The following is a 23,007-nucleotide window of genomic DNA, read 5'->3' as shown; positions in this document are numbered from 1 at the left end:
ACCAATTCTGAAATGTTAAATTAACACGGTTAAAGAAAAGTTGATCCTAAACAAATGTATGGTTCTGTGAAGAGAAAGGAAGAGTTTTTTTTTCCACTGAGAATGCAAGTTACTGGACACTTGCATGAGTTGTCTACTTATTGGCCAACTTCACTGCCACATACTATACTGTGGACTACAGACTAGATGGACAGAAACTGTTCCAGAGTTAACTAATTTCGAGGGGCAAGGCCATGATTGCGCGATAACATTCCCAAGCTAAAATTTTAATTTCAAAGTTAAAAATCACACAACACCAGGTTATAGTCCAACAGGTTTACATGAAAGCACTAGCATTCGGAGCAGTGCTCCTTCATCAGCTGCTTCATCAGATAACCATCTGATGAAGGAGGAGCACTCTGAAAACTTATGCTTCCAAATAAACCTGTTGGACTATAATCTGGTGTCGTGCGATTTTTAACTTTGTCCACCCCAGTCCAACACCAGCACATCCACATCATGACTACAATTTCAGTTTCCGATTATTTGTTGGCCATTCCCAGAGGCGAGAAGTGGCTGTTTGGGTTTCCAGGAAGAGGAGTGTACTTGGCCAAAACGGTGTTGCCAGACCAAATGCCCTGCAACACTAGTTTCACATGGGAATAATGGGCAAAATGGCAGAGACATAAAGCTCACCTCTCTGACCAAGCTTGGGGTCAATTTCTCCTAACGTCTCCTGTCATGGCTCACTCCAGATTTTGGCCTGAAAGCACTTTGGAATGCTTTTCTACATTAAAAGGCACTATGTAAACACAAACTGTTGTAGGGACTCGGGCAAATATCGGAATGTCAACATCCACTGAGCTATAATTGAGCAGACCCCTTAAACTCAAGTGAGCCAGGCAATGATAAAAAGATAGAATAAAAATTAAACAGGTTTCGTTGAGAATAAAGTACTTCTGCAACATGAACACTTCACAAATCAGCATGCATTACCTTGAGGTGCTCTTCAAATTCCAATGATATTTGAAATAAAATGTGGGTTAAACAAATTCAAATGAAGCTTCAAGACAGCTGCTCCAAAAGTATTTGTTTCAGAGCACAGTTCAAACGTTCCACGAAAAGAAATATTTCTGAAGGACTTGTCTTTGTCTTTTAAGATCTTGACTTTCTGATAATGGTTCTCACAGTCAATAAAAGCTTCTTAGAAAACAGACTCACAGATTAAGAAGAACCCAGTTTTACAGGAATTATGCAGTGGGAGTTTAAATTTAAGTTAGTATCTATTTTTCCAGGTTTTATTCAGCCAGAGATATTTAGTGAACAAATAAGTTTTCCCCAACTATATTCTCCTATCTTGTGTACTGTAGCACACAATTCTGACTCATTGGGGTGGAGGAGTCCAGAGCTCTAGGACATACATTTAAAAGGAGAGAGGGAAAAAGGTTTAGGAAAGGTACCTCAGGGGCAACTTTTTCACACAAAGGGTGGCACATGTATGGAATGTGCTGCCAGAGGAAGTGGTGGAGGCTGGTACAATTACAACATTTAAAAGGCATCTGGATGGGTATATGAATAGGAATGATTTAGAGGGATACAGGCCAAATGGTGGGAAATGGAATTAGATCAATTTAGAATATCTGATCGGTTTGGACAAGTTGGACCAAAAGGTCTGTTTCTGTGCTGTACATCTCTATCACACGCTCTTCTCCATAACTAATAAAGAAAACAGAAAAAGAACTTTAATCTATGAAGCAACTCTCCAAAAAAACATCCACTTCCTCAACCACAGATGTGCAGCAGCAGCGTGTACCATCCACAAGATCTACTGCACAAATTCACCAAGGCTCCTTACACGGCATCTGCCAAATCTGCAACCACGACCATTGGGAAGGATAATGGCAGAAGATACACAGAAATATCATCATCTGCAAGTTCCTCTCCGAGCCCCTCACCACCCTGACCTGGATGCTCCTTCATTGTCAATGGCCCACAATTCTGGAACTCCTTCCCATTATAGGTCTATGTACCTGATGTGGACTGCAGCAGCTCATCGCCACCTTCTCAACAGGACAAACAATAAACAAATAAGACAGCAAAACCACTTCCCATGAATTTTTTTTTAAAACTTAGCAAGTCCCAAAAAAAGCAGGTCACAGACCAGTTAGTAACATAATCCCAGCTGTTGCAGCAATTTATGTACACAAGGTTCCACATAGGGGCACAGCTGTACAGCACGGAAACAGACTCTTCAGTTCAACTTGTCAACACTATCCTAAATTAATCTAGTTCCATTAGCCAGAATTTGGCCCATATCCCTCTAAGTCCTTCCTTTCATATCCCCATCCTTTTAAATGCTATAATTGTACCAGCCTCCACCTCAGGCAACTCATTCCATACAAGTATGATAGAGTCAGATGTACAGCATGGAAACAAACCCTTTCAGTCCAACTCATCCATGCTGACCATTTTGTGTGTGAAAAAGTTGCCCCTCAGGTCTCTGTTAAATCTTACCCCCTTCTCCCGAACCAATGTCCTCTAGTTTTTGACAACCCCACCCCATGGAAAAAGACCTTGGCTATTCACCTTATCCATGCCCCTTATGATTATATAAACCTCTATAAGGTCACTGACATTCCAAGGAAAATAGGCCCGAGCCTATTCAGCCTCTCCTGTAGCTCCAACTCTTCAACCCTCGCAACATCCTTGTATGTTTGATTGTCTGAGTCTTTAGTTGTTTTTTTCTCTATTTGGGTGGCAAGAACAACATCAAACCTCTTCACATCCATACAAGCAGAAAAACTCGGCCTTTGTAACCAAGCAGCATTGACTGACAGCAGATCCAGGAAATCTAGGCCTCCACTGAGGATCCCAGCATAACAGGTATCAGTCTTCAATCACTTCAATACCAAAGAAAAAAAAAGAAGGTGCTGCCCGTTGTAAAAGATATGGCCCTAACAATATTCTGGCAATAGTATTGAAGGCTCATGCACCCAAACTAGCTGCACCCCTGCCGAGCTGTTCCATTGCAGTTACAACACTGGCATTTACCCGATAAATGCAGAAAATTGCAGAGTGAGATCCTATGCATAAAAAGCAGGACTAATCAAACCTGGCTAATCATACCACACTATCAATCCATTCTTGATCATCAGTGATAGACACTATCTTTGACAATGCTATCAAACAGCACTTGCAAAAGGAATACCTTTCTCACACTCATTCTGAGTTCCCCCAGAAAGCCAATCAATTTATAATTCCACAGACTTTAAAGCAGTCCATGTCCATGCGCAGCAACACCTAGACAACCTCTAGGCTTGGGCTGATAAGAGGCAGGGAGTACTCATGCCACTTAAGTGCTGACAAGCAACCAACTATTATCCCTTGACATTTAATGGCATTCCTATCATTGAATTTCCCCACTATAACCATCCTGGGCGTTACCATTGACCAGAAACTGAAGTGGACCAAACATGCAAATAGCGGGCACACGAGCAGGTCAGCCCCTACAAATCCTGCAGTGAGAACGCACCTTGTGACTCAAATGCCTTTCCACTTTTACAAGGGAGAAGTTAGGAGTGTGATGCAATATTCCCCACTTGCCTGGGTGGGTGCAGTTTCAGAACTCAAGCAGCTATCGAGGACAAAGCAGCCCCGACCACCACCTCCTTGACTGGCACCTCTAACTATCACATCCTTCACCACCATCTCCAAGATGTACTGCAATAATCACCAATGTTTTTTAAGAACAATTTCCAATCAGCAACCTCTAGGAAGGCTACACCCATATCCTCTTCACCAACTCTCACACTATCCAGTGTTGGAACAATGTTGCCATTTCTTCGTACTCATTGAGTCAGACCCTGGAAATACCTTCCCAACATTATTGGGGCTGCCCCTACAGCCCAAGACGACCAGTGGTTCAAGAAAAAAAAAGCCCATCCCAACCTTCTCCAGGGCTATTAGAGATGGGCAATACATGCTGGACCTGCCAGCTATACCCACTCCCCATTAACAATTTAAATGATTGATCTATTTAACAATCAGAAGATTTTGCAAATGGTGACAACCTACAAACTGAAGGAGCTGCAAGATTGAAGGTTTCCATGTATGCAAATAACAAACTTACACTTCCAAACAAGCAGACATATTTAAAAATTAAATGTTAGCATTTGTGTCAGTGGAATTAAAACTTTTATCTATTTTGCATTTTATGTCACAATGGTATAAATATCTTGTTTCACTCATTTGAAAACTGTACTTGGTGTGGCAGATAACTTTTTTTTCTGCCTGGAAGGAATGTAACCCTTTGGTTGGGGGAGGGGATGGTTTATTGGTACTATCAATAGACTAATAATCCAGAGACCCAGATAATCTCCTGGGGACCATGGCAATTGGTGGAATATGAATCCAACAAAAAAAAAGTTTGAATTAATCTAATGGGAGAGACTATGGCAGCATAGATGGGTTTTTCCAACCACCAAAGTTCACTAAACTGCCATCCTTACCTGGTTTGGCCTACAAGAGACTCCAGACCCTCAGCAATATGGTTGACTCTTAACTGTCCTCTGAGCAATTAGGGCCAGGCAATAAATTCTGGCCTAGCCCTCATCCCATAATGAATAAAAATAAAAGATTTATCAGAATAATATTGGGTCAAAGAAGGATTATGTTGTTGAGGATAGATTGCATAGACTAGACTTGAACTCCCTTGCATATGACAAATTAATCCTAACACGTCAATTGCTTAAAGTCTTTAAATAGAAAAAAGATGATGGAGTGAAACTACAGTGAAAGAGACCAGAATGACAGGACAGGTCTTTAAAAATTGGGAGAATCTGAAAATCTTAACATTTCACACAGAACATTGCAGAAAACTCTCTCCCAAAAAAAAACTGAAGATGGAGGTCAGAAACAAAGTGGAGTTTGATACAATTGTCAATGTCCTTTCCTTACAATAGGGCAGTTCAAAACTAGGGAGCATATTAAAATGAGAGAGGAAAGATTTTTAAGGGACCCAAGTAGTAACTTGTTTTCCTCACAGCGGCTGCATCTTAATGTGGAAGGAACTGCCAAAGGAAGTGGTGGAGGCAGGTATAATTACAACATTTATATCCAACCAGATGCCGTACATGAATAGGAAAGGTTTAGAGGGATGGGAGCCAAATGCAGAGAATTGGAACTAGTTTAGTTTGGGAAACTTGGTCAGCATGGACCAAAGGGTCTGTTCCCATGCTGCATGACTTTATGATTTGGGAACTCTGAAACCAAAAGGTGGGTAGATGCAGGTAAAATACTGCAGAACAACTATAATCGCACAGGCTTGAGGGACTCTGATATGCACCTGCTCCTATGTAGAGAGCAGAGAACCCACAGCTTTCTGACTCAAAAGCCGAAGATGCTACCAACTAAGTCATGCTGAGTTATATCTTGATATCGTACCACTTTGTGGTGAGAAATAACGAAAGTGTTGCCACCATAACAATATACCGTCACTTATCATGTGTCATTGAATGATTTTCTTAAAATGGTCTGCCAAATCAATCTGAACAGGTTTCAAACCAGTTTGCATTCTCCCCATATTTTTCTCCATACTTTAAAGACAAGATTTCCTTCCCCCAAAAACATCACAGGTATGTTACACTGTGGAGGATGGTTATTGAGCCTAATGTGTGGAACACCAGCTCTCTGAACATTTGCACTTGGTGCCAAGCTCCTGCCTTTACTCCATGCCCCCACACATCGTTTCCGTTTAAATTACCAACCCATGCCTCAATTGAACATAACTCGGCCCACATCTAGGCACTGCATTCCAAAGGCAGACTTCTCACAGTATGAAAGAAAGGTATTTCCTCACCTTGCATTTCCAGAGTTTACAAACTCTGGAGTTATGATCCCAGACAGATAAACTTTATGTTAGGACCTGGCTATGGACCAGCAACTCAGTTTTTGAAGTGGACAAAGTGCAAAATCCTGGGGACCGACCAATAGAATGAAGCTACACTGTTCCATTGTTTTGAACAGACAAGATATAGTTCTAACGTTGTACAGTAATAACACAAGTTAAATGGCATGTACAACTTACTGCTCACATCCAGAATTAACTTTGGAAACTATGGATAATAGACTGTGACTGAACAGCCCAGAGAGCACATCAATAGCAAACAGAATCAAGACAGATGGCTCAGTAATTCCCCCAAACTGTAATTATAAAGGTGGGTCATCAAATCTCATTCAACTGCACAAGGGATGACAATTCTTCACTTTTGCCGATCTACCAAGTGAAGATCTTTAGATCATGGAGTACCTGAGCGACTACATCTGTCAATCTTCCTCCTTTCTTTAATCTGCACTCCCCTAGATTCAGAAACCTCATTCCTGCACTTACTCACAGAAATCACTCCAGCGCCTCACATATTATACTAGATCTCTCAGTAGTCCAGGCCGTGTTCTCTTTCATGCTCCTCCCCACCCCACCCCCATTCAGCATGATCAGCCACGCCCAGGAAATACTGTTTACCGACTTTTGAACTCACACCCAAGATATAGATGTATTAAGTTCCGACTTGTGACAATCATCAACAATCTGTCCTGGTCCACCCACACTGATGAGAAAGTGCAACAACACTCCAGATTCCTCAAGTGGCTAAGGAAACTCAACAAGTGCGGAAGAGTTTCCAATTTTTATAAAATCAACTGTAGAAAGCACTACCTGGATGCATCATGACTTGGTACAGCAACTGCTCTGCCTAGAACTGTGAACTAGAGAGTTGCTCAGTCTATCATGCAACCTTCTATCACTGACTCCATCTGTACTTCTCAGAAAGGCAGCCAACATCAAAGACCCCTCTCACCCGGTTAAAATCTCTTCCAACCTCTGTCAGACAGAAGATACAGAAAGCTTAAACACACAGACGAACAGATTCAAGAACAGCTTCTTCCCTAGTTATCAGCCTCCTGAATGGACCTGTCAAATGTTTCATTTAATTGGTCATGCTCTGTGCACCTTCTTCGCAGTTGTAACATTGTATTCCTCGCTCTGTTCTACTATCCCCAATGCACTTTTTGATGGTATGATCTGCCTGTACTACACGCAAAACAAAACCTTTCATTGCACACACGTACAAGTGCATGTGACAGTAAGTCAATCGTGACCATCCCACTTTGAGCCTCTCAAGACTGCTTCAGAGTCCTGAGTCAGACAACAAGTTGCACGCTAATTCCTAAACATGCATCCGCGTTCTAAGAACACTGAGCCATCCAACCACTCTCGACACCTCACAAGAGATCCAAACACGAAACCAGTGTACTTCTGCTGCCTTCCCAGCAATATAGTAAACTGTAACACTGCTAACATGGAGTATATCTCATTCTCTCACTCCTATAACCCTGTAACCCAACCTGGTGTTATGTGATTTTTAAACTTTGTCCACCCCAGTCCAACACCGGCACGTCCACATCCTGTAACCCTGTCATTCCTCTTCAGTGATCCCACTTCCCAAATTATCCAGTACAATTTATCCAAACCCTTATAATAAGCCCTTCCTCTACACTGCTGGACAGAACTGAATGTAGCAAGCCAGCTGTTCTTGGAACCAAGTGTATTCTGAATGTTACATTTCACACTGCTGGCTTCGGAGCACAAGAATTGCTTACAGAACAATAAAGAATTCAACACAATGGACAGCATTACCATGAATTTTGATTAGATTACTTACAGTGTGGAAACAGACCCTTTGGCCCAACAAGTGCACACTGACTCTCCGAAGATCAACCCACCCAGACCCATTCCCCTACATTTACCCTTTCACCTGACACTACGGGCAATTTAGCATGGCCAATTCACCTAAACCTGCACATCTTTGGACTGTGGGAGGAAACCGGAGCACCCAGAGGAAATCCACGCAGACACGGGAAGAATGTGCAAACTCCTCACAGACTGTTGCCAGAGGTGGAAATTGAACCCAGGTCTCTCGCGCCGTGAGGCAGCAGAGCTAACCACTGTGCCACCTTTTGTTCAAGTTCACAAACTGTTTACACTGACAGAGCAACACTGGTAAGGTAACTGCAAAAGAAAACAAAATCTGCAAGGGAGGCATTACTCAGATGTCATAATTTGACAGCACCAATACTAACATTCAAAAGAGAATTGGACTGTAACCTACAACAGGTGAAAGTGCAGATATGGCTATGGGAATAGGGCAGAGAAGTGGGACAATTCTTTTGAAGCTGGCACAGAAACGATGAGCTGAAATGGTTTTTGTTTGGCCCTGTGCAATAGGATTCTAAATGGCTACACTTAGGAATATTAAAAAGACATTTACCATGGAATCTGATATGTATTAAAAAAAGACTATTTAAGTGCAAAATGAGTGTGATTGCATGATGAAATTAAACATTCGTACAATGTTCTGTACATGTCCTCCATGTAGTGACATCAAAAAGGACAATTTATAGATACAAACCAAAATCCTCAGCACTATATAAATAGGGAATTCTTTGTCAATACTCAGTGACTATGGGTCTGAGCTGTTTGAGGGGATTAGTTTTAGAAATAGTATTAAAAACTTGAAAATTTAAATTTATAAACCTTATTCATTGGCATCTTAAATGATGCTGCTTGATAACAAGACATTTCGCGGTGCCAGTCAATGACTTTCACCCATCTCCCAGATACTATTGCTCGCTCAAATCAATGTTGTTGTTCATCTCACTACTGTTTGTAGGGTGTCCACTTTGTAGAAAGTTGACTGCCAGCTTGCTCACACAAACTGCACTCCAACAGTAACTTAAATAACTAAGAAATCATTCACATGAAATGTACACTTCAGAAATCTGTTAATAATAACCAGCAAAATATTTAAAATAAAATATATAATCATCTCAGAATTAAATTGTGTCCGGTTCATCTTCTTGCAATTGCATTACCAGCCAATAACCATGTCCACCCCTTTGCTAACCAGCACCTTAAATTAAAACTTCTCATTCAAGGCCCCTCCCCGTCTCTGTAATCCCACCAGCCCCACAACTGTAAGAACGCAAGAGTTCCTCCAATGCTAGCATCACGTTCATCCCGCACTCTCTCTAGCCCAAATCACAGACCTTCAACATGAAATTCAATAGCCACTTTCCACATCCTCTGATCCCTTTAGCTGTAAGAGCTACTTTCAACGCCTTCTTGAAATCATACAATGTCTTGGCTTTAACGATTACCTATCTTGGCAAATTCCATAGGCTTCACCCTCTTGTTGAAGAAATTTCCCCTCTTAGTTGACCCAGTATCCTTAAAATTATGACTCCCCATATGTTGGGAACATTCTTCCTGCATCTACCCTGTTAAACGTTTATGCGAAAAGATTCCACTTCAAACTCCAGTGAATATGATCCTAAATGATCCAACCTCTCATCATACATCAGTCCTGCCATCACATGAATGAGCTTAATAAATCTTCACTGCACTCCCTCTAGAGCAAGACCATCCCTTCTCTGACAAGGAAACCAAAACTTGGCCCAACCTTGAGAATCCCCTTCCTAAACATCTGCACTTTTATCATCCATGAAGGTGACCTTTGAAGCATGCTTTTTATTAAAATCAACCTTCTGGTCAAAATCTCAAATACATCCTTCTTTGGTTTAGTGCCTATTTTTGTCTTAAGACACTCTTGTGGAGTAACATTGGGAAAAGTTCCAAGATGAAGGTGGTATATGAGTATCATGATTTGGAGATGACGGTGTTGGACTGGGGTGTACAAAGTTAAAAATCACACAACACCAGGTCATAGTCCAACAGGTTTATTTGGAAGCATTAGTTTTCAGAGTGCTGCTCCTTCCTGGAAAGCTTCATTAAAAGTGCTTCCAATTAAACCTGTTGGACTATAACCTGGCGTTGTGCGATTTTTAACTGTATATAAATGCATTTTGCTCAAATGATATTGAAAATGGAGGTCAGCAATCATCAGGGAAAGAGATTCCAACAAAATGAAGCTATATCCCAAGAACATCAGGAGGACAAATAATCCAAGACAGCTTAGATTTTTGGTACTGCAATGAATAAGAACCAAAAATCAAAGAAATAAGCCATTGCCTTTCACTCACCGACACATACTACACAGTCACAATCGGTACTAATGAAATCATTTGCGTCACATTAATAATCACAACCATTAACACAGTGTTGCAGCACACCAATCTGCTGGGATTATTTTGTTGCTGCTGCTTTCATTTTGCATCAATCAAAATATTGGACTTCAGAGATTAAGTTTTTATATGGAAAGGGGGGGGGGGGGGGGGGGGGGCGGAAAGAGGTGGTTTCCAATGTGGACACAAAATGCTGAGAGAAACTGACCACCAATAATAAGTAGCCATCCATTTGCTTCAAAATCGCTCACCACACAGAGCAAAACACACAAGCTGGGCCTTCTAAAACTGATTCAATGCACTGCTCTGATAATGTTATTAAGATGACTTGTTGTTGCACTAAAGTGGAAGGTATGTGCACTATTTGCTGTTTTACTGTGGATGAGAGGGTGGGCATGTAATGCATTGTCTACCATCAATAAAACAGCAGACCTGTGTGTAATACAAGGAAGCAATGGCCTTGCAGTATTATCATGAGACTATTAATCCAGAGACCCAGGAAATGTTCTGGGGACCCAGGTTTGAACCCTGCAATGACAGAATTTGAATTCAATAAAAATCTGGAATTAACAGTCAGATGACGACCATTGTCGGAAAAATCCATCTGGTTAACCGATGCCCTTTAGATTGTTATTGATGCTAACTTCACCTTCCAGATTTTTTTAAATTTAAATTCCCCTTACGGGAAGGAAACTGCCATCCTTACCTGGTCTAGACAGTATGTGACCCCAGACCCACAGCCAATGTGGTTGATTCTTAACTGGCCCCTGGTCAATTACAGATAGGTAATAAATGCTGGCCTAGCCAGTTATGCCCTCATCCCGCAAATAAAGTGAAAAAAAATAATATTTAATGCCAAGACAATGTCTCAAAGCATTTGCAGTACAAAGAAATACAAAGTCACTGTTGTAAGGGAGAACACCATGGCAGGCAAGATGCACAGAACAAGCTCCCACAGACATCAAGAACTGAACTAGCAAATCAGAGGCCCTGAGGACATAGTTCAAATCCTACCACAGCAGCAGGTGGAATTTAAACTTAATGAATAAGTCAGAGATAAAGTTAGCATCAGTATCAGTGGCTGGAAACAAAACCTGGCCTGGTTCACTACTCCCCCTTTAGGGAAGGAAATTGCGATTTTTACCCAGAAAAGGACAACTAAAAATGGGCCTTGCCATTGACCCGCACATACCCAGTAGAAATAAGTGAGCCATCTGCTTTGTTGATGCTAGTTGAGGGATAAATATTGGCCACGACATCGGAGAACAAGGGACAATTGTGTGGATTGGCTTCAAATTATAAAATATATTAAAAAGGCAGTTATGATCCTAGCTGATGTTATTAACATACAAGTCATATCGCAACTGAAATCTTATTTGAAAGATCATATTTTTTGTTCAGTTTCTATTTAAGACCATCTTTCACTGAAATGCAAGCCTGCAATGCTGCAGATTTGCTTGATAAAATGAAATTAGAAGTTTATTGTGCAAACGAAAAGATGAACGAGAACAAACCAAGCTATTGACTTATTGCACAATCTGAAAAATTTCAAAACACAACAAAAATGCAATCCTATCCATTCCAACACAAGCACCCAGCAGTCAAATAACTCAGGGAGACAGAGCAGACATTCTCCATCACATTTATGGGTCGGACTTAACCGTTTCTTCCAATTCCTGTCTTGAGTGTTCTATAGCATCTTCCTGGAGTATTTACACAACTGAGTTTAGACTTTCTCAGCTTCAAATAACCCCTTCAGTGTTCTAAGCAAACACTTCCAGTCTGAAGCATTCAACAAAAATCCTGGCAATGAGGTAACCTACTTAACTTATCTGAACCATATCAACCAGGACTTCTGTGAACTGACTCCAAAGGTTTTGCAAGTAATGGGTTTTGTTTTGCCAAAGAAACAAAAATACAATTGCCAATTCTTTTTACTGAAAGTAAGCTAAAGCTCTTCAATGTTCACTCTGTCCATTTGTCAAATCCTCAAGGCAAACAAATTCCCATCATTATCTCAAAAACACACTCTCCCTCTTATATTTGTTCTAAAACAATCATGACTTCAGGAATACTGAAAGCTATTAGTTAAACTGCCTCAAACATACAGACCAAAAGCCGTAGTTAACTAGTTGCAGCAGTAACTCCAACACGATTTCCTCTACTGCACTGCTGTGTATCATCCTGGGTTTCTTAACTTCTTTATGGGGGTGAAGGGTTAAACTAACAACCCTTTAACTCCAAAGTAAGGGTCCTAACCACTGAGCCACAGCTTCCAGCAGTAATCTCATAGTGACCCTGAAATCAGCACAGCTGCCACAACCACCCATTTACATTAGGCACAGCACACAGACAGAGCTCTGTGCACTTACAATAGCCAGCTCTTCAAATTCACCTGTTTCAGCCACATGCATTCTGCGGTTTTGCCAACAGGACAACTGGCTGAAGAAGCAGATGGTTTTCCACCCAGGAAAACAAATAACACAGACCATGACAAGAAATAACTTCTATAATATCCAGGTGATGCTCTATCAATCAAAACGAGTATCCATACAATGATGAGTTTGTGAATTAAGGCAGTGAAAGCAACCCCCAGCCCCCTCTGGTATTTGGCACATCACTACTCAGAGAAAAGGGTTCCTCCGATGCCAGGCTCTTGTGTATTTTCTCCCAACATTAACTTTATGGATGCATAATGTGTCAAAGGTGTCTCAGTTGCAGAGTGTGAGTCTCACTCCAGTACTTAGACACAATAATCTTGGCTGATATTCCAGAGCAGTACTGAGGGAGTGGCTACACTGTCAGAGGTGCTCTCTGTGGATGAAATATTAAACCGAGGCCTCAAAACCAGCTAAACATAAAAGATCTCACGGTACAAATTTCAAAAAAAGCAGACAGCTCTCCCATGTTCCAGCTGATATTTAACCCTCAAAACAACATCACAAGTAAAAATCATCACATTGTTGTTTTTTTTTGGGGGGGGGGGGGGTGCGGTGTGCAGGCAGAAAAATTAAAAAAAAAAGTTTGCCCCAGATGCCAGATTGCCACATTTGGTTCACTGCAACAAACCCAGTACTTCATTTAGGACAGCTGAAGTGTGCTGTGGTCTTTTGGACATTAGTATTTTATTGAAGAAAACAATGAACCCAAGATGATCAACAATTCTTCTGCATGCATGTCACTAATGTCAGATTACTGTCATTTGCCAATGTGACCATTGGCAAAGGCCAAAATATTAGGGCAATGCAGGACAAATGATGAATTTCAATCAGGGTTAACTGATGATCATGGAATAAGGATGGGAGTGCAGGTTGCTGCTTCTAAAATCCATTTAATACTCAAAACGCCAGTGCTAGTGCCACACAACAGTAACATTGACACAAAGGGCTGGGCAAGTCTTCATTTTCACAACCTGGATAGTAATTTGGCAGAGCCAATCACTGAAACACCTCTGCACTCATCCTCACACCCCAACTCACTGCCAGTTTACCAGCTAACTAATAAAAAGCAGAACAACTTATATGAAGGAGGGAAGGATGTAAATTGGTGCATTACAGTCTGTCTTGGCAACTGGAAGTTGCTGGAAAATGTAAGCATTTCGCTCATCTGAAATTGCCCTTAAGCCAAGTGTCTTGTTAGGCCATTTCAGAGAGCAATTGGAAGTCAACCACGTTGCTATGGGACTGGAGTCACACGCAGACCTGACTAGAAAAAGATGGCAGCTTTCCTTTCCTCAAGGGCATTTGAGAACCAGATGAGTTTTTATGACAATCATCGATAGCTTCATAGACACCATCACTGAGACTAGCTTTCAATTCCAGATTACATTAATTGAATACAAGCTGCAGTGGTGAGATCTGAACCTAAATCCCCATAGTCTTTACTTGGGCCTCTGACTGACTCATCCAGTAATATTAGCATTACGTCACCACTCTCCAGTCATCTCCTCCACGGACAGTAAACACAGTCTTACATAAATCAGAAGTTTGCTCTGTTAATTATGATTGCTCCCAGGCATCCATTGTTTTCTAAATTTTAGTATCTTGACTGCAATAAATTCTAATACTAGCCAACGAAAAGTAAAGGGGACCACGTAGCAAGGAATTTAACTTCCTCTGACCATGACAAAAACATGGAAATTTATTCCAGGGTCTGCCATGTAAATGGAATACCACAAACATCTCTCACTTATGTCATAGAGTCATAGAGATGTACAGCATGGAAGCAGACCCTTTGGTCCAACTCATCCATGCTGACCAGGTACCCTAAGAGTCTAGATTAGAGTGGTATTGGAAAAGCTCACCAGTTCAGGCAGCATCCGAGATACCCTAACCTAATCTCATCCCATTTACCAGCACTTGGCCCATATCCCTCTAAACCCTTCCATTCATATACCCATCCAGATGCCTTTTTAAAGTGTTATAATTGTACCAACCTCAACCACTTCCTCTAGCAGCCCATTCCATACACGCACCATCCTCTGCATGAAACAGTTGCCCAAGGCCCCTTTTAAGTATTTCCCCTCTCACCCTAAACCTATGCCCTCTAGTTTTGGACTCTCCCCCCCATCCTGGGGAAGAGACTTTGTCTATTCACCCTATCCATGCCCCTCATGATTTTATAAACGTCTATAAAAGGTCACCCCTCAGCCTCCGCCTACTCAGCCTCTCCCGAGAGCTCAAATCCTCCGATCCTGGCAGCATCCTTGTAACCTTTTCTGAACCCTTTCAAGGGTACCAACATCTTTCCTATAGCAGGGAAACCAGAATTGAAAGTGGTATTCCAAAAGTGGCCTAACCAATGTCTTGTACAGCCACAATATGACATTCTAACTCCTAAATTCAACAAAAGATAGGGGCCGTGTCACACTATCTCAATATTGCAATTCCACAGCCTGCCTGCTCTGGGATATCACATTGGACTGAAGTTAATTTACACCCAGGACAATAAGTAACCCACCACTTAAATAATTCTGCAAAAATTGTTCCTGCATAGCACAAACATCCATACTGCACCAAATAGGACAAATAGAGCACAAAAACCATAATTCAAAAGCTCAAGAGGGTTTAGTTAACAGTAGGTCAGAACCACATCAGCAACAGATGTTTTAGGAGGAGGAAGGAAGGAGGAAATCAAAAGGCTTTAGGGCCATCAGAACTGGGAGACTGAGACGAAGGGCGAATGATAATTAGATAGAGGAAACAGTTTATAATAAGATGCAACATTTTCCATGAAGCTCAAACTACAGAATCAACTCACCGTTTCAGTTTAGCACATTCTAGAACCTGTTTCTGAACCAATGCTCAGCTCCACACGCAAGGACCGACCGTACATTTTTATAACTTATCCCCTGTAGAAATATCCAATAATCTGATCGAAGCAAAAAACTTTTAAGCAAGGCAATAAGCACAAAAGTAATTATTTCCAAAGTCAATGCTCAAGAGCAGAGAAGAAATTCCATTCTTCCTCTAGCCCCAATTTCTTTTTTTAAAAAAAAAAGTGTCTTCTTATTGTTCTTTCCAGAAACTTATCTAATTACATTGTGAATCCATTTGTATACAGTTACTGGTAGTCACCTCCAGAGCTAGCACTGCCCTTCAGGTGAATAAAGGAATGTTCTTAACCAGTTTGACCTTCACTTTCCTGGTTCATACCACCATCCAAATGCCAAAATCTATCACAGTTTTGTAAATCTTCCAGATCGTAAACTAGACACAAAGATACTCTTTCCATTGTATCAAATCAGTCCATTAGTATCTCTTAGTTATGAAAGGCAACATTTTCAATCTAGTTGAAAATTAACCCATGAATGAAAATGTAGATATTGTTACTACATGGGGACTCGAAAGAAGTACAAACACCTCATTTCAACCAATAGAACTATGCCACAAGATTTGGATTCCTTTTTTTAAAGGAAAGTAAACAATTGCGTATAGAAGACTTTTAACAAACCAATCTCTTTCAATTTGACTGCCTGTATTGTGCACTCAGCTCTACTTTATGCTTCCCCCAAGAATTCTCTTATGAAGACATAAAATATTGTTCTGTAGGAACCACCCAGAAGTAAGGGTGGCCACTGGAGAATTGTATTCAGCTCCGGCTATTCTCAGGGGTAAAACATTCGTTTACCCTCTTGTGACTGGGGATTCCTCAGTCCCTTGATCTGGTTATTTTTTTTTCCCAATGCTTCCAAGTTAATCTGCCTGTTGCTTATGTAACCACGAGACTGAGGGAACCACACTGCAGACACTACATTCATTTCAAACTATGCATTCTTCCAGCTCCCCTTCCATCACAAAATGCAGAATCATAGAATTATGTTGTAAAGATGGCGATTTGGTCCATTATGCCTGCACCAGCTTTTCAAATGAGCCTCATTAGTAATTCCAATTTCCTGCTTTAATTGCCAGACCCTAACACTTAATACTTATCTAAATAATCATCCAATGACCACTTAAATTTTTCCAATTGAACCTGCCTTAATCACATTAGTTAGAGTACGGGATGCATTACCTACAAGTCCGAGTGAAAATGTTTTGCTCATTCCATCCTTTGTTTCTTTTACACATCACTTTAAATCTATGAACTCTCAGTATTGTTCTTTTTACAATCGGGAACAGCTTCTCCCTATCTGTTCTATCCAGCCCAGTCATCATTTTGAAAATTGCTATCAAGTCCCCGCTCAGCACTTTTCTCATGAAGAAGCACGGTTCCAACTCCTTCAATCTATCTTCATAACTGAAGGTGCTCTCCAATACATTGAGATTTTTCCTAAAGTGTGGCACTCAACACTTCACCTGATGGTTAATGAGTGTTGTATACAAGTTCAATATCACATCCTTGTTCCTGTGCTCTATGCTCCTATTAAAAAGGCTAAGGGCCTTATTATTAACTACTCTCCATTCATCACGCCACCTTCAGTGATCTGTGTATAGGTCCCTCTGCTCCTGCACATCTTTTATCATTATTCCCAATATTTTTACACTGGCTTTTAATGTTCTTCCCACCAAATGCTCGTTCTCACACGACAAAGTAAGATCAAACTTGGCTCTTGCGATGCAGTGTAAATGTCCCTACCTCTGAACCTGAAGACTCGGATTCAAGTTTACCTGTCCCAGAGGTGTATTATAACATCTCTGAACAGGCTGATTAGAAATTACATCACCCTACATCCCGTGCCAATGGTAATACTTGATTTCCTTTTGTTCAAAAAAAGGACATCACCTACTTCAGCTGTTTGTGAGATGAAAACATGAGGCCCAAACAGCAGTGAACCTCTCCAGCAAACCTTCAAATTACCTGAAACTATGCACCTTCCTTACACTCTACCATCTCTAGCAACGTAGCTGCTATCATGTCTTTGAATCAACCTTTAGGTTAATTATCTCTCACTTACAATTTCCTTTTGATCTGACAAAGCAATTTACAATCTTTCAGAGTTCGCTAAGTGCTTTTAAACTAATTCAGCTCTAACTCCAAACAAAAACATTTCTTTCAGTAGCCATTACTGCAAGGTCAGGGGGCATTACATAGCCAGTTCTTTAGCTAGGTAAGCCCATCTGCTATGCAATGACTTTCACTTTCTAAATTGTTAATATCTTATTGCAACGTGGTTTCCAATCCTTCGACAGCAATTATGTCCAAACTTGGATTGATTGCATTTATCAAAGTTAAACTTGAATCCCTCAAATCACAAAAGCTACACTCTTAAAAAATGTATGTCAAACCTCTCAAAACTTTAAATGAGATATTCACAATATTGAGCTATACAATAATTTACACTGGCCCGTGTATAAACAAAGACACTAATAAGGATGGTCCAAAAGTCTAACGTAGATAACAATGCACATAAAATATAAAATACAGCCACTGGAAAAGTGAACAATGAAAGCAAATTTCAATCTTAAACTGTGAACCTTAAACTAATCATGTAATAGTCAATAAAAGAAAAATACTGCAGATGCTATAAATCTGACACAATCATACAGAACGCTAGAGAAATTCAACAGTTACTCATGGAAAGAACAACCGAGTTAATGTTTTAATCCAGTACAACATCCTCAGAACTGTTCTTGAAGAAAAGGAAGATGCTGCTGGACCAGCTGAGTTTCTCCAGTATTGTGTTTGTTTCATGCAATGGTCGAATTTTGTTTAATGAGGATACAAAGTATCAAATGTTCATCTGAATCAAAAAAAGCTTTAGAAAATTATGAAGTTGCAATCTGTTTCAGTCTTGGTGCGACTTCCCAGCCACTTCATAGGGTCTCTCTCAGGTATCAGGCTAATTTTCTCACTTTAAGCATGGTACCTTGTACTTTAAGCCAGTGCTGCTCCTTGCACTCCAGACTGCTGCCTCAATGTATCTCAGGCTTTCAGTGTCTTCCCATACGCTGTCCTTGAGGCTACTTGCTCTGTTTTGCTAAGCAGAACCCCTTCAATTTCATTCAGACACAACAGGTTCTCAAACACAGCTCTCTGATGAAATGTCAAATCTCTCCCTCATGTTCAATCTAGACTGTTGTCTTCTCCCTCACATAGATGTCAGGGTTATCCCAGCAGTTATATTGACATGGTGAAAAATAGATCATGTCATTGTACCTCAAGGATACAACAGCTCAGTTAAAGCCAGATGGATCAGTACATCATGTGATGAAACACTGAACTGTACAGGCCAAAGGGTCCTAAGTTGATCCTTCAAGTCTGTATTTAACGAGTTGACCAGACACAACGGATATCCCACAGTTTAACTCAAGTGGCCTCTCAGCTTGGAGAAGGGAAAGAAACAGATAAACCAGTGATCCAACTTCTGATTACTAACCTAGTTACCAATCCAGGAAAGCATATAAAGAGAAACTCCACTTTATTCACCCACTGGATCATAAAATCCCTCCCACTCCTTCAACACCAGTGACCAACTAGATAAGGCACTGACAGAGTGCCTAGTATCTGGAGTATCTCAGGGTCATGGAGTAATACAGCATGGAAACAGGCCGTTTGGCCCAAACTGGTCCATGCTGCCCACCCAGCTAGTTTCAATTGCTTGCATTTGGCCCATATCCCTCTAAGTTTTTCCCATTCATGCCCAAGTGTTTTTTTAAATATTGCCATTGTAACTGCCTCAACCATTTTGTCCAGTAGCCCATTCCATATACACATCACTCTGCATGAAAGAGATGCCCCCCAGGTCCTTCTTAAATCTTTCCCCTCCCACCTTAAACCCTTATCCTTTAATTTTCAATTACCCAGCCCTGGGAAAAAGACTAGATACATTAATTCTATCTATGTCCTTCATGATTTTACACACCTCAATAAGGTTGCCCCTCATTATCCTGCGTTCCAAGGAATAAACTCCTAGCCTGGCCAACCTCTCCCTATAACTCAGGCCTACCACTCCCGGCACCATCCTCAAACTGGAAAGAGTACAAAGATGATTTAACTATATCTTTCCTATAAAGATGGTGACCAATACTGCACACAATACTCAATGTGGCCTCACCGATGAGTTTCACAACTGTAACATAATGACCAAACTCCTATACTCAATGCCTCGACCAATGAAAGCCAGCATGCTAAATGCCATCTTCATCACCCGGTCTACCTGTGATGCCACTTTCAACGAACGATGTACTTGTACTCCTCGGTCCCTCTGTTCCACAACACCGCTCAAGACCTTACCATTTACTGTGTAAGCCCTACTTGGTTTGACTTTCCAAACTGCAACACTTCACACTTATCAGTATTAAATTGCATTTGCCCATCCTCAGCCCATTTCCTCACTTGATCAAGATCCCTCTGTAATTTTTGATAAACTTCCTTGCTATCAATGATACCTGCTATATTTGGTATCATCATGCCTTGTACATTCACATCCAGATCATTTATGTAAATAACAAATAAAAGGTCCCAGCAATGAGCACCCAACACGTCTAACAGCACATTTAACAGCAGGCCAGTACAGTCAAAACTCAATACAGTGCAGCATATTCCAGGGTATAAGAAAAGCTCAGGCATAAATTTACTCACGACAACAATACATACCCGAGTTCTGTAGAGATTGGGCAATAAAATCCGAGAACGCAACATATATCAGTGGAAACCAACACAGCTTGTATAATACTTCAAAATAGTTCTGTTGCAGACTTCCATCGAAACTTAACACTTTCTTAAAAAATTTATTCTTCATGAGATGGGAATGTAACTGGCCAGGTCAGCATTTATTATCCATCCCTATTTACCCAAAGGGAATGGAACAATCAACCACAATTGTTAAAGTCTCAAGTCACATATAGGCCAAACCAAGTAAGGACAGCAATCTCTTATAAAGGACATAAGCAAATCAAACTGGTTTTTGTCAACAATGGCTTCATGATCGTCATTAGATTCTCGACTCCTGATTTTTAAATTTATCACCGAATTCAAATTCTACATCAGCCACGGCAGAATTTGAACTTGGGTCCCCAGAGCATGACCAATAACACCACTAGGCCATCACCTCTGCACTTTAATACATAATTAAAGAGAAACACCTCTTTCCCATCCCCACCCCACCAAACCCAAATATCCCTCCGATCCAAGGGTGGTGCAGTGGTAATGACATTGGACTAACAAGACAAGTAGTCTGGAATTCTAATGTAATGTTCTGGGGACACAGACTCAAATGGCAGATGGTGAAATTTGAATTAATAAAATCTGGAATTACAAAGTATTCCAACGGTGACCAATTTTCATAAAGAACTAGCTGGTTCATTAAAGCCCTTGAGTGAAGGAAATCTGCCCATCCTTACCTGGTCTGGCCAAATATGACCCACAGCAATCTGGGTGACTCTTAACTGTCCTCTGAAATGGCCATAGCCTCCTCAACACAGTCATCCCTTACGAGAATGTAGAGGAAACATATACACACATGTATACGTTAGATAATTAGTGTGCATCTGTCTACCAGCCATCACTGTAGTGCCAAAAATTTGAGGGGCTAGAAAACCCTGTAAAGCCAACACGTTTTAGTCGAGGGAGATGCTTGAGCTCATGAAAATAATGGACAAGAGTTAGACAATGTATTTCCATTGCATCAACCAGCACGTAACTTGTATGCGTTTCACAAGCAAAAACATATATAAATAACCTAGTTAGAATTTGTGCTTCTGTAAGGGAAAGAAATAAGTCAGTGCAGAATGTTATAATGTACTTGTGCTTTTGTCCCAGCTCCCAATAATGAGACAAGCAAAAAAAAAAGCTGACAATAAAATGTCAAAAGCTGAAGAGGCAGATGTTACTGCAGAGATCGTTGAGATGTTCAGAACTACCCACAAAAACAAATTAAATAAAGATGCAGGGACGGTATTGAGGAGGTGGTTGGAGTAGGGTCCAGAGAGAGAGGAATCAGGAAAGGGGAGAGGGGTGTCGGAATGTCGAGGGGTATCAGAGTGGAGCAGAATGGGTGTGTTCAGAGAAGAGAGGCCAGGATGAGATGGCAGGAACAGGGTGGGTGCTCTAGAGAGGGGGAGGGAGGAGTTCCAAAAAGCAGAACAAGAGATGAGTCAAGAGAAAAGGAGAGAGGGAGAGGAAGGAAGGAAGGAATAATTAAGCAGGTATCAGGAGGATAGGGATGGAACATCAAGCAGAGATCCAGGGAGAGAGATACAGGCGGGGGTAGGGAGGGAGGTGGGGAGAAAGCAGGAGTAGCTGAAGGAGGGGCAGCTAAAAGAGACAGTAAATGAGAAAGCAGCTATGCGATTGAGTTAATGTCAGGGTGTCTCTGGGGGTTGTGGGAAATGTCAGGGCAGACCTGGGAGGCAGTTAATGATGGGGCTGAGGCAGACCTGAGAGGGGCTGGCAGGGGTGCAGTGAGTGTCAAGGTGGGGGTGGGGGTGGGGGTGGGGGGGGGGGTGGGGGTGGGGGAGGGGGAGGAGAGGAAAGGAGAGGTAACTAAGTGACAGCATTGTGGTTCAGTGGTTAGCACTGCTGCCTCATAGAACCAGGGACCCAGGTTCGATTACCGCCTTGGGGTGACTGTGTGGGGTTTGCACATTCTCCCCATGTCTGCATGGGTTTCCTCTGGGTGCTCCAGCTTCCTCCCACAACCCAAAGATGTGCAGGTTAGCGTAGATTGGCCATGTTGAAAATTGCCCGATACGGTATCCAGGGATGTGCAGGTTAAGGTGGGTTAGCCATGGGATAGGAGAGTGGGATGCTCATGGTGGGGGATGGGCTGAATGGCCTGCTTCCACATTCAGGGATACTATGATTGAGTGACGGGGCGGCCCTGGGAGGGAGTAGGTAAGTGACAGGGGAGCTGAGGGAGGGGTATCAGGGAGAGGGGGGTGTGTATGGGATGGGCGGAGCGCCGCTCTATGAGCTCCGGGACACACTGCGCTGTGGTTACCTCCTTCTGCTTGGGATCCTGCGGGTAGACATCGGGAGGGCCGAGCCGGGGCCGCTTGAGCGGCCGCTGTTCATAACTGAGGAAACCGAACGCCGCCATCCCACATCTCAGCAAGAAAAGCAGAGTTTGGAGCCGGCTTCCCACAATCCTTTAGGTGGCTGTCTCTCAGCTTTTTTTTTAAAAAAGAGAAAGAATCAGACATCATTTATTTTTAAAATTTCCCAAATAACCACAAAACACAGCCAGACAACATTACAGCAGAAGCAACACTTTACACTGCAAACCAAGCATGCAAAAAAAATCAGGTGATCCACTCCCAAGATACTAATGTACAGGTGCGTTCATGTTATTAAATTTTAAAATATATTATAGTCAGGAATTTTAGATTTATCAGAATTCCTACGTACAGACTGATTGATTACCTATTACCTGCGATGGCTACAGTATTCGACTTGTTCCCCAAGATGTTAAAATGCTACATTGTATCTAATTCAATCTCCTGTCTGATC

General features: G+C 41.5%; 1 protein-coding gene across 5 annotated transcripts in view; it reads right to left on the bottom strand.

Moving 5' to 3' along the window:
- LOC132821781 (mediator of RNA polymerase II transcription subunit 12-like protein) overlaps positions 1–22,597 on the bottom strand; it is a 604,412-nt gene extending 581,815 nt beyond the window's left edge. For all 5 annotated transcript variants that reach the window (XM_060834551.1, XM_060834553.1, XM_060834556.1 and 2 more), the window contains exon 1: positions 22,499–22,597. In XM_060834551.1, the coding sequence (XP_060690534.1) occupies positions 22,499–22,597 (99 nt within the window). The remainder of the gene's footprint in view (positions 1–22,498) is intronic.
- Positions 22,598–23,007: the final 410 nt, after the last annotated feature.

Source organism: Hemiscyllium ocellatum, chromosome 13 (assembly GCF_020745735.1).
Source record: "Hemiscyllium ocellatum isolate sHemOce1 chromosome 13, sHemOce1.pat.X.cur, whole genome shotgun sequence".
NCBI classification, from domain to species: domain Eukaryota; kingdom Metazoa; phylum Chordata; class Chondrichthyes; order Orectolobiformes; family Hemiscylliidae; genus Hemiscyllium; species Hemiscyllium ocellatum.
Note: the sequence above shows the minus strand (reverse complement) of the source record. Positions and strands in the feature narration are given on the sequence as shown.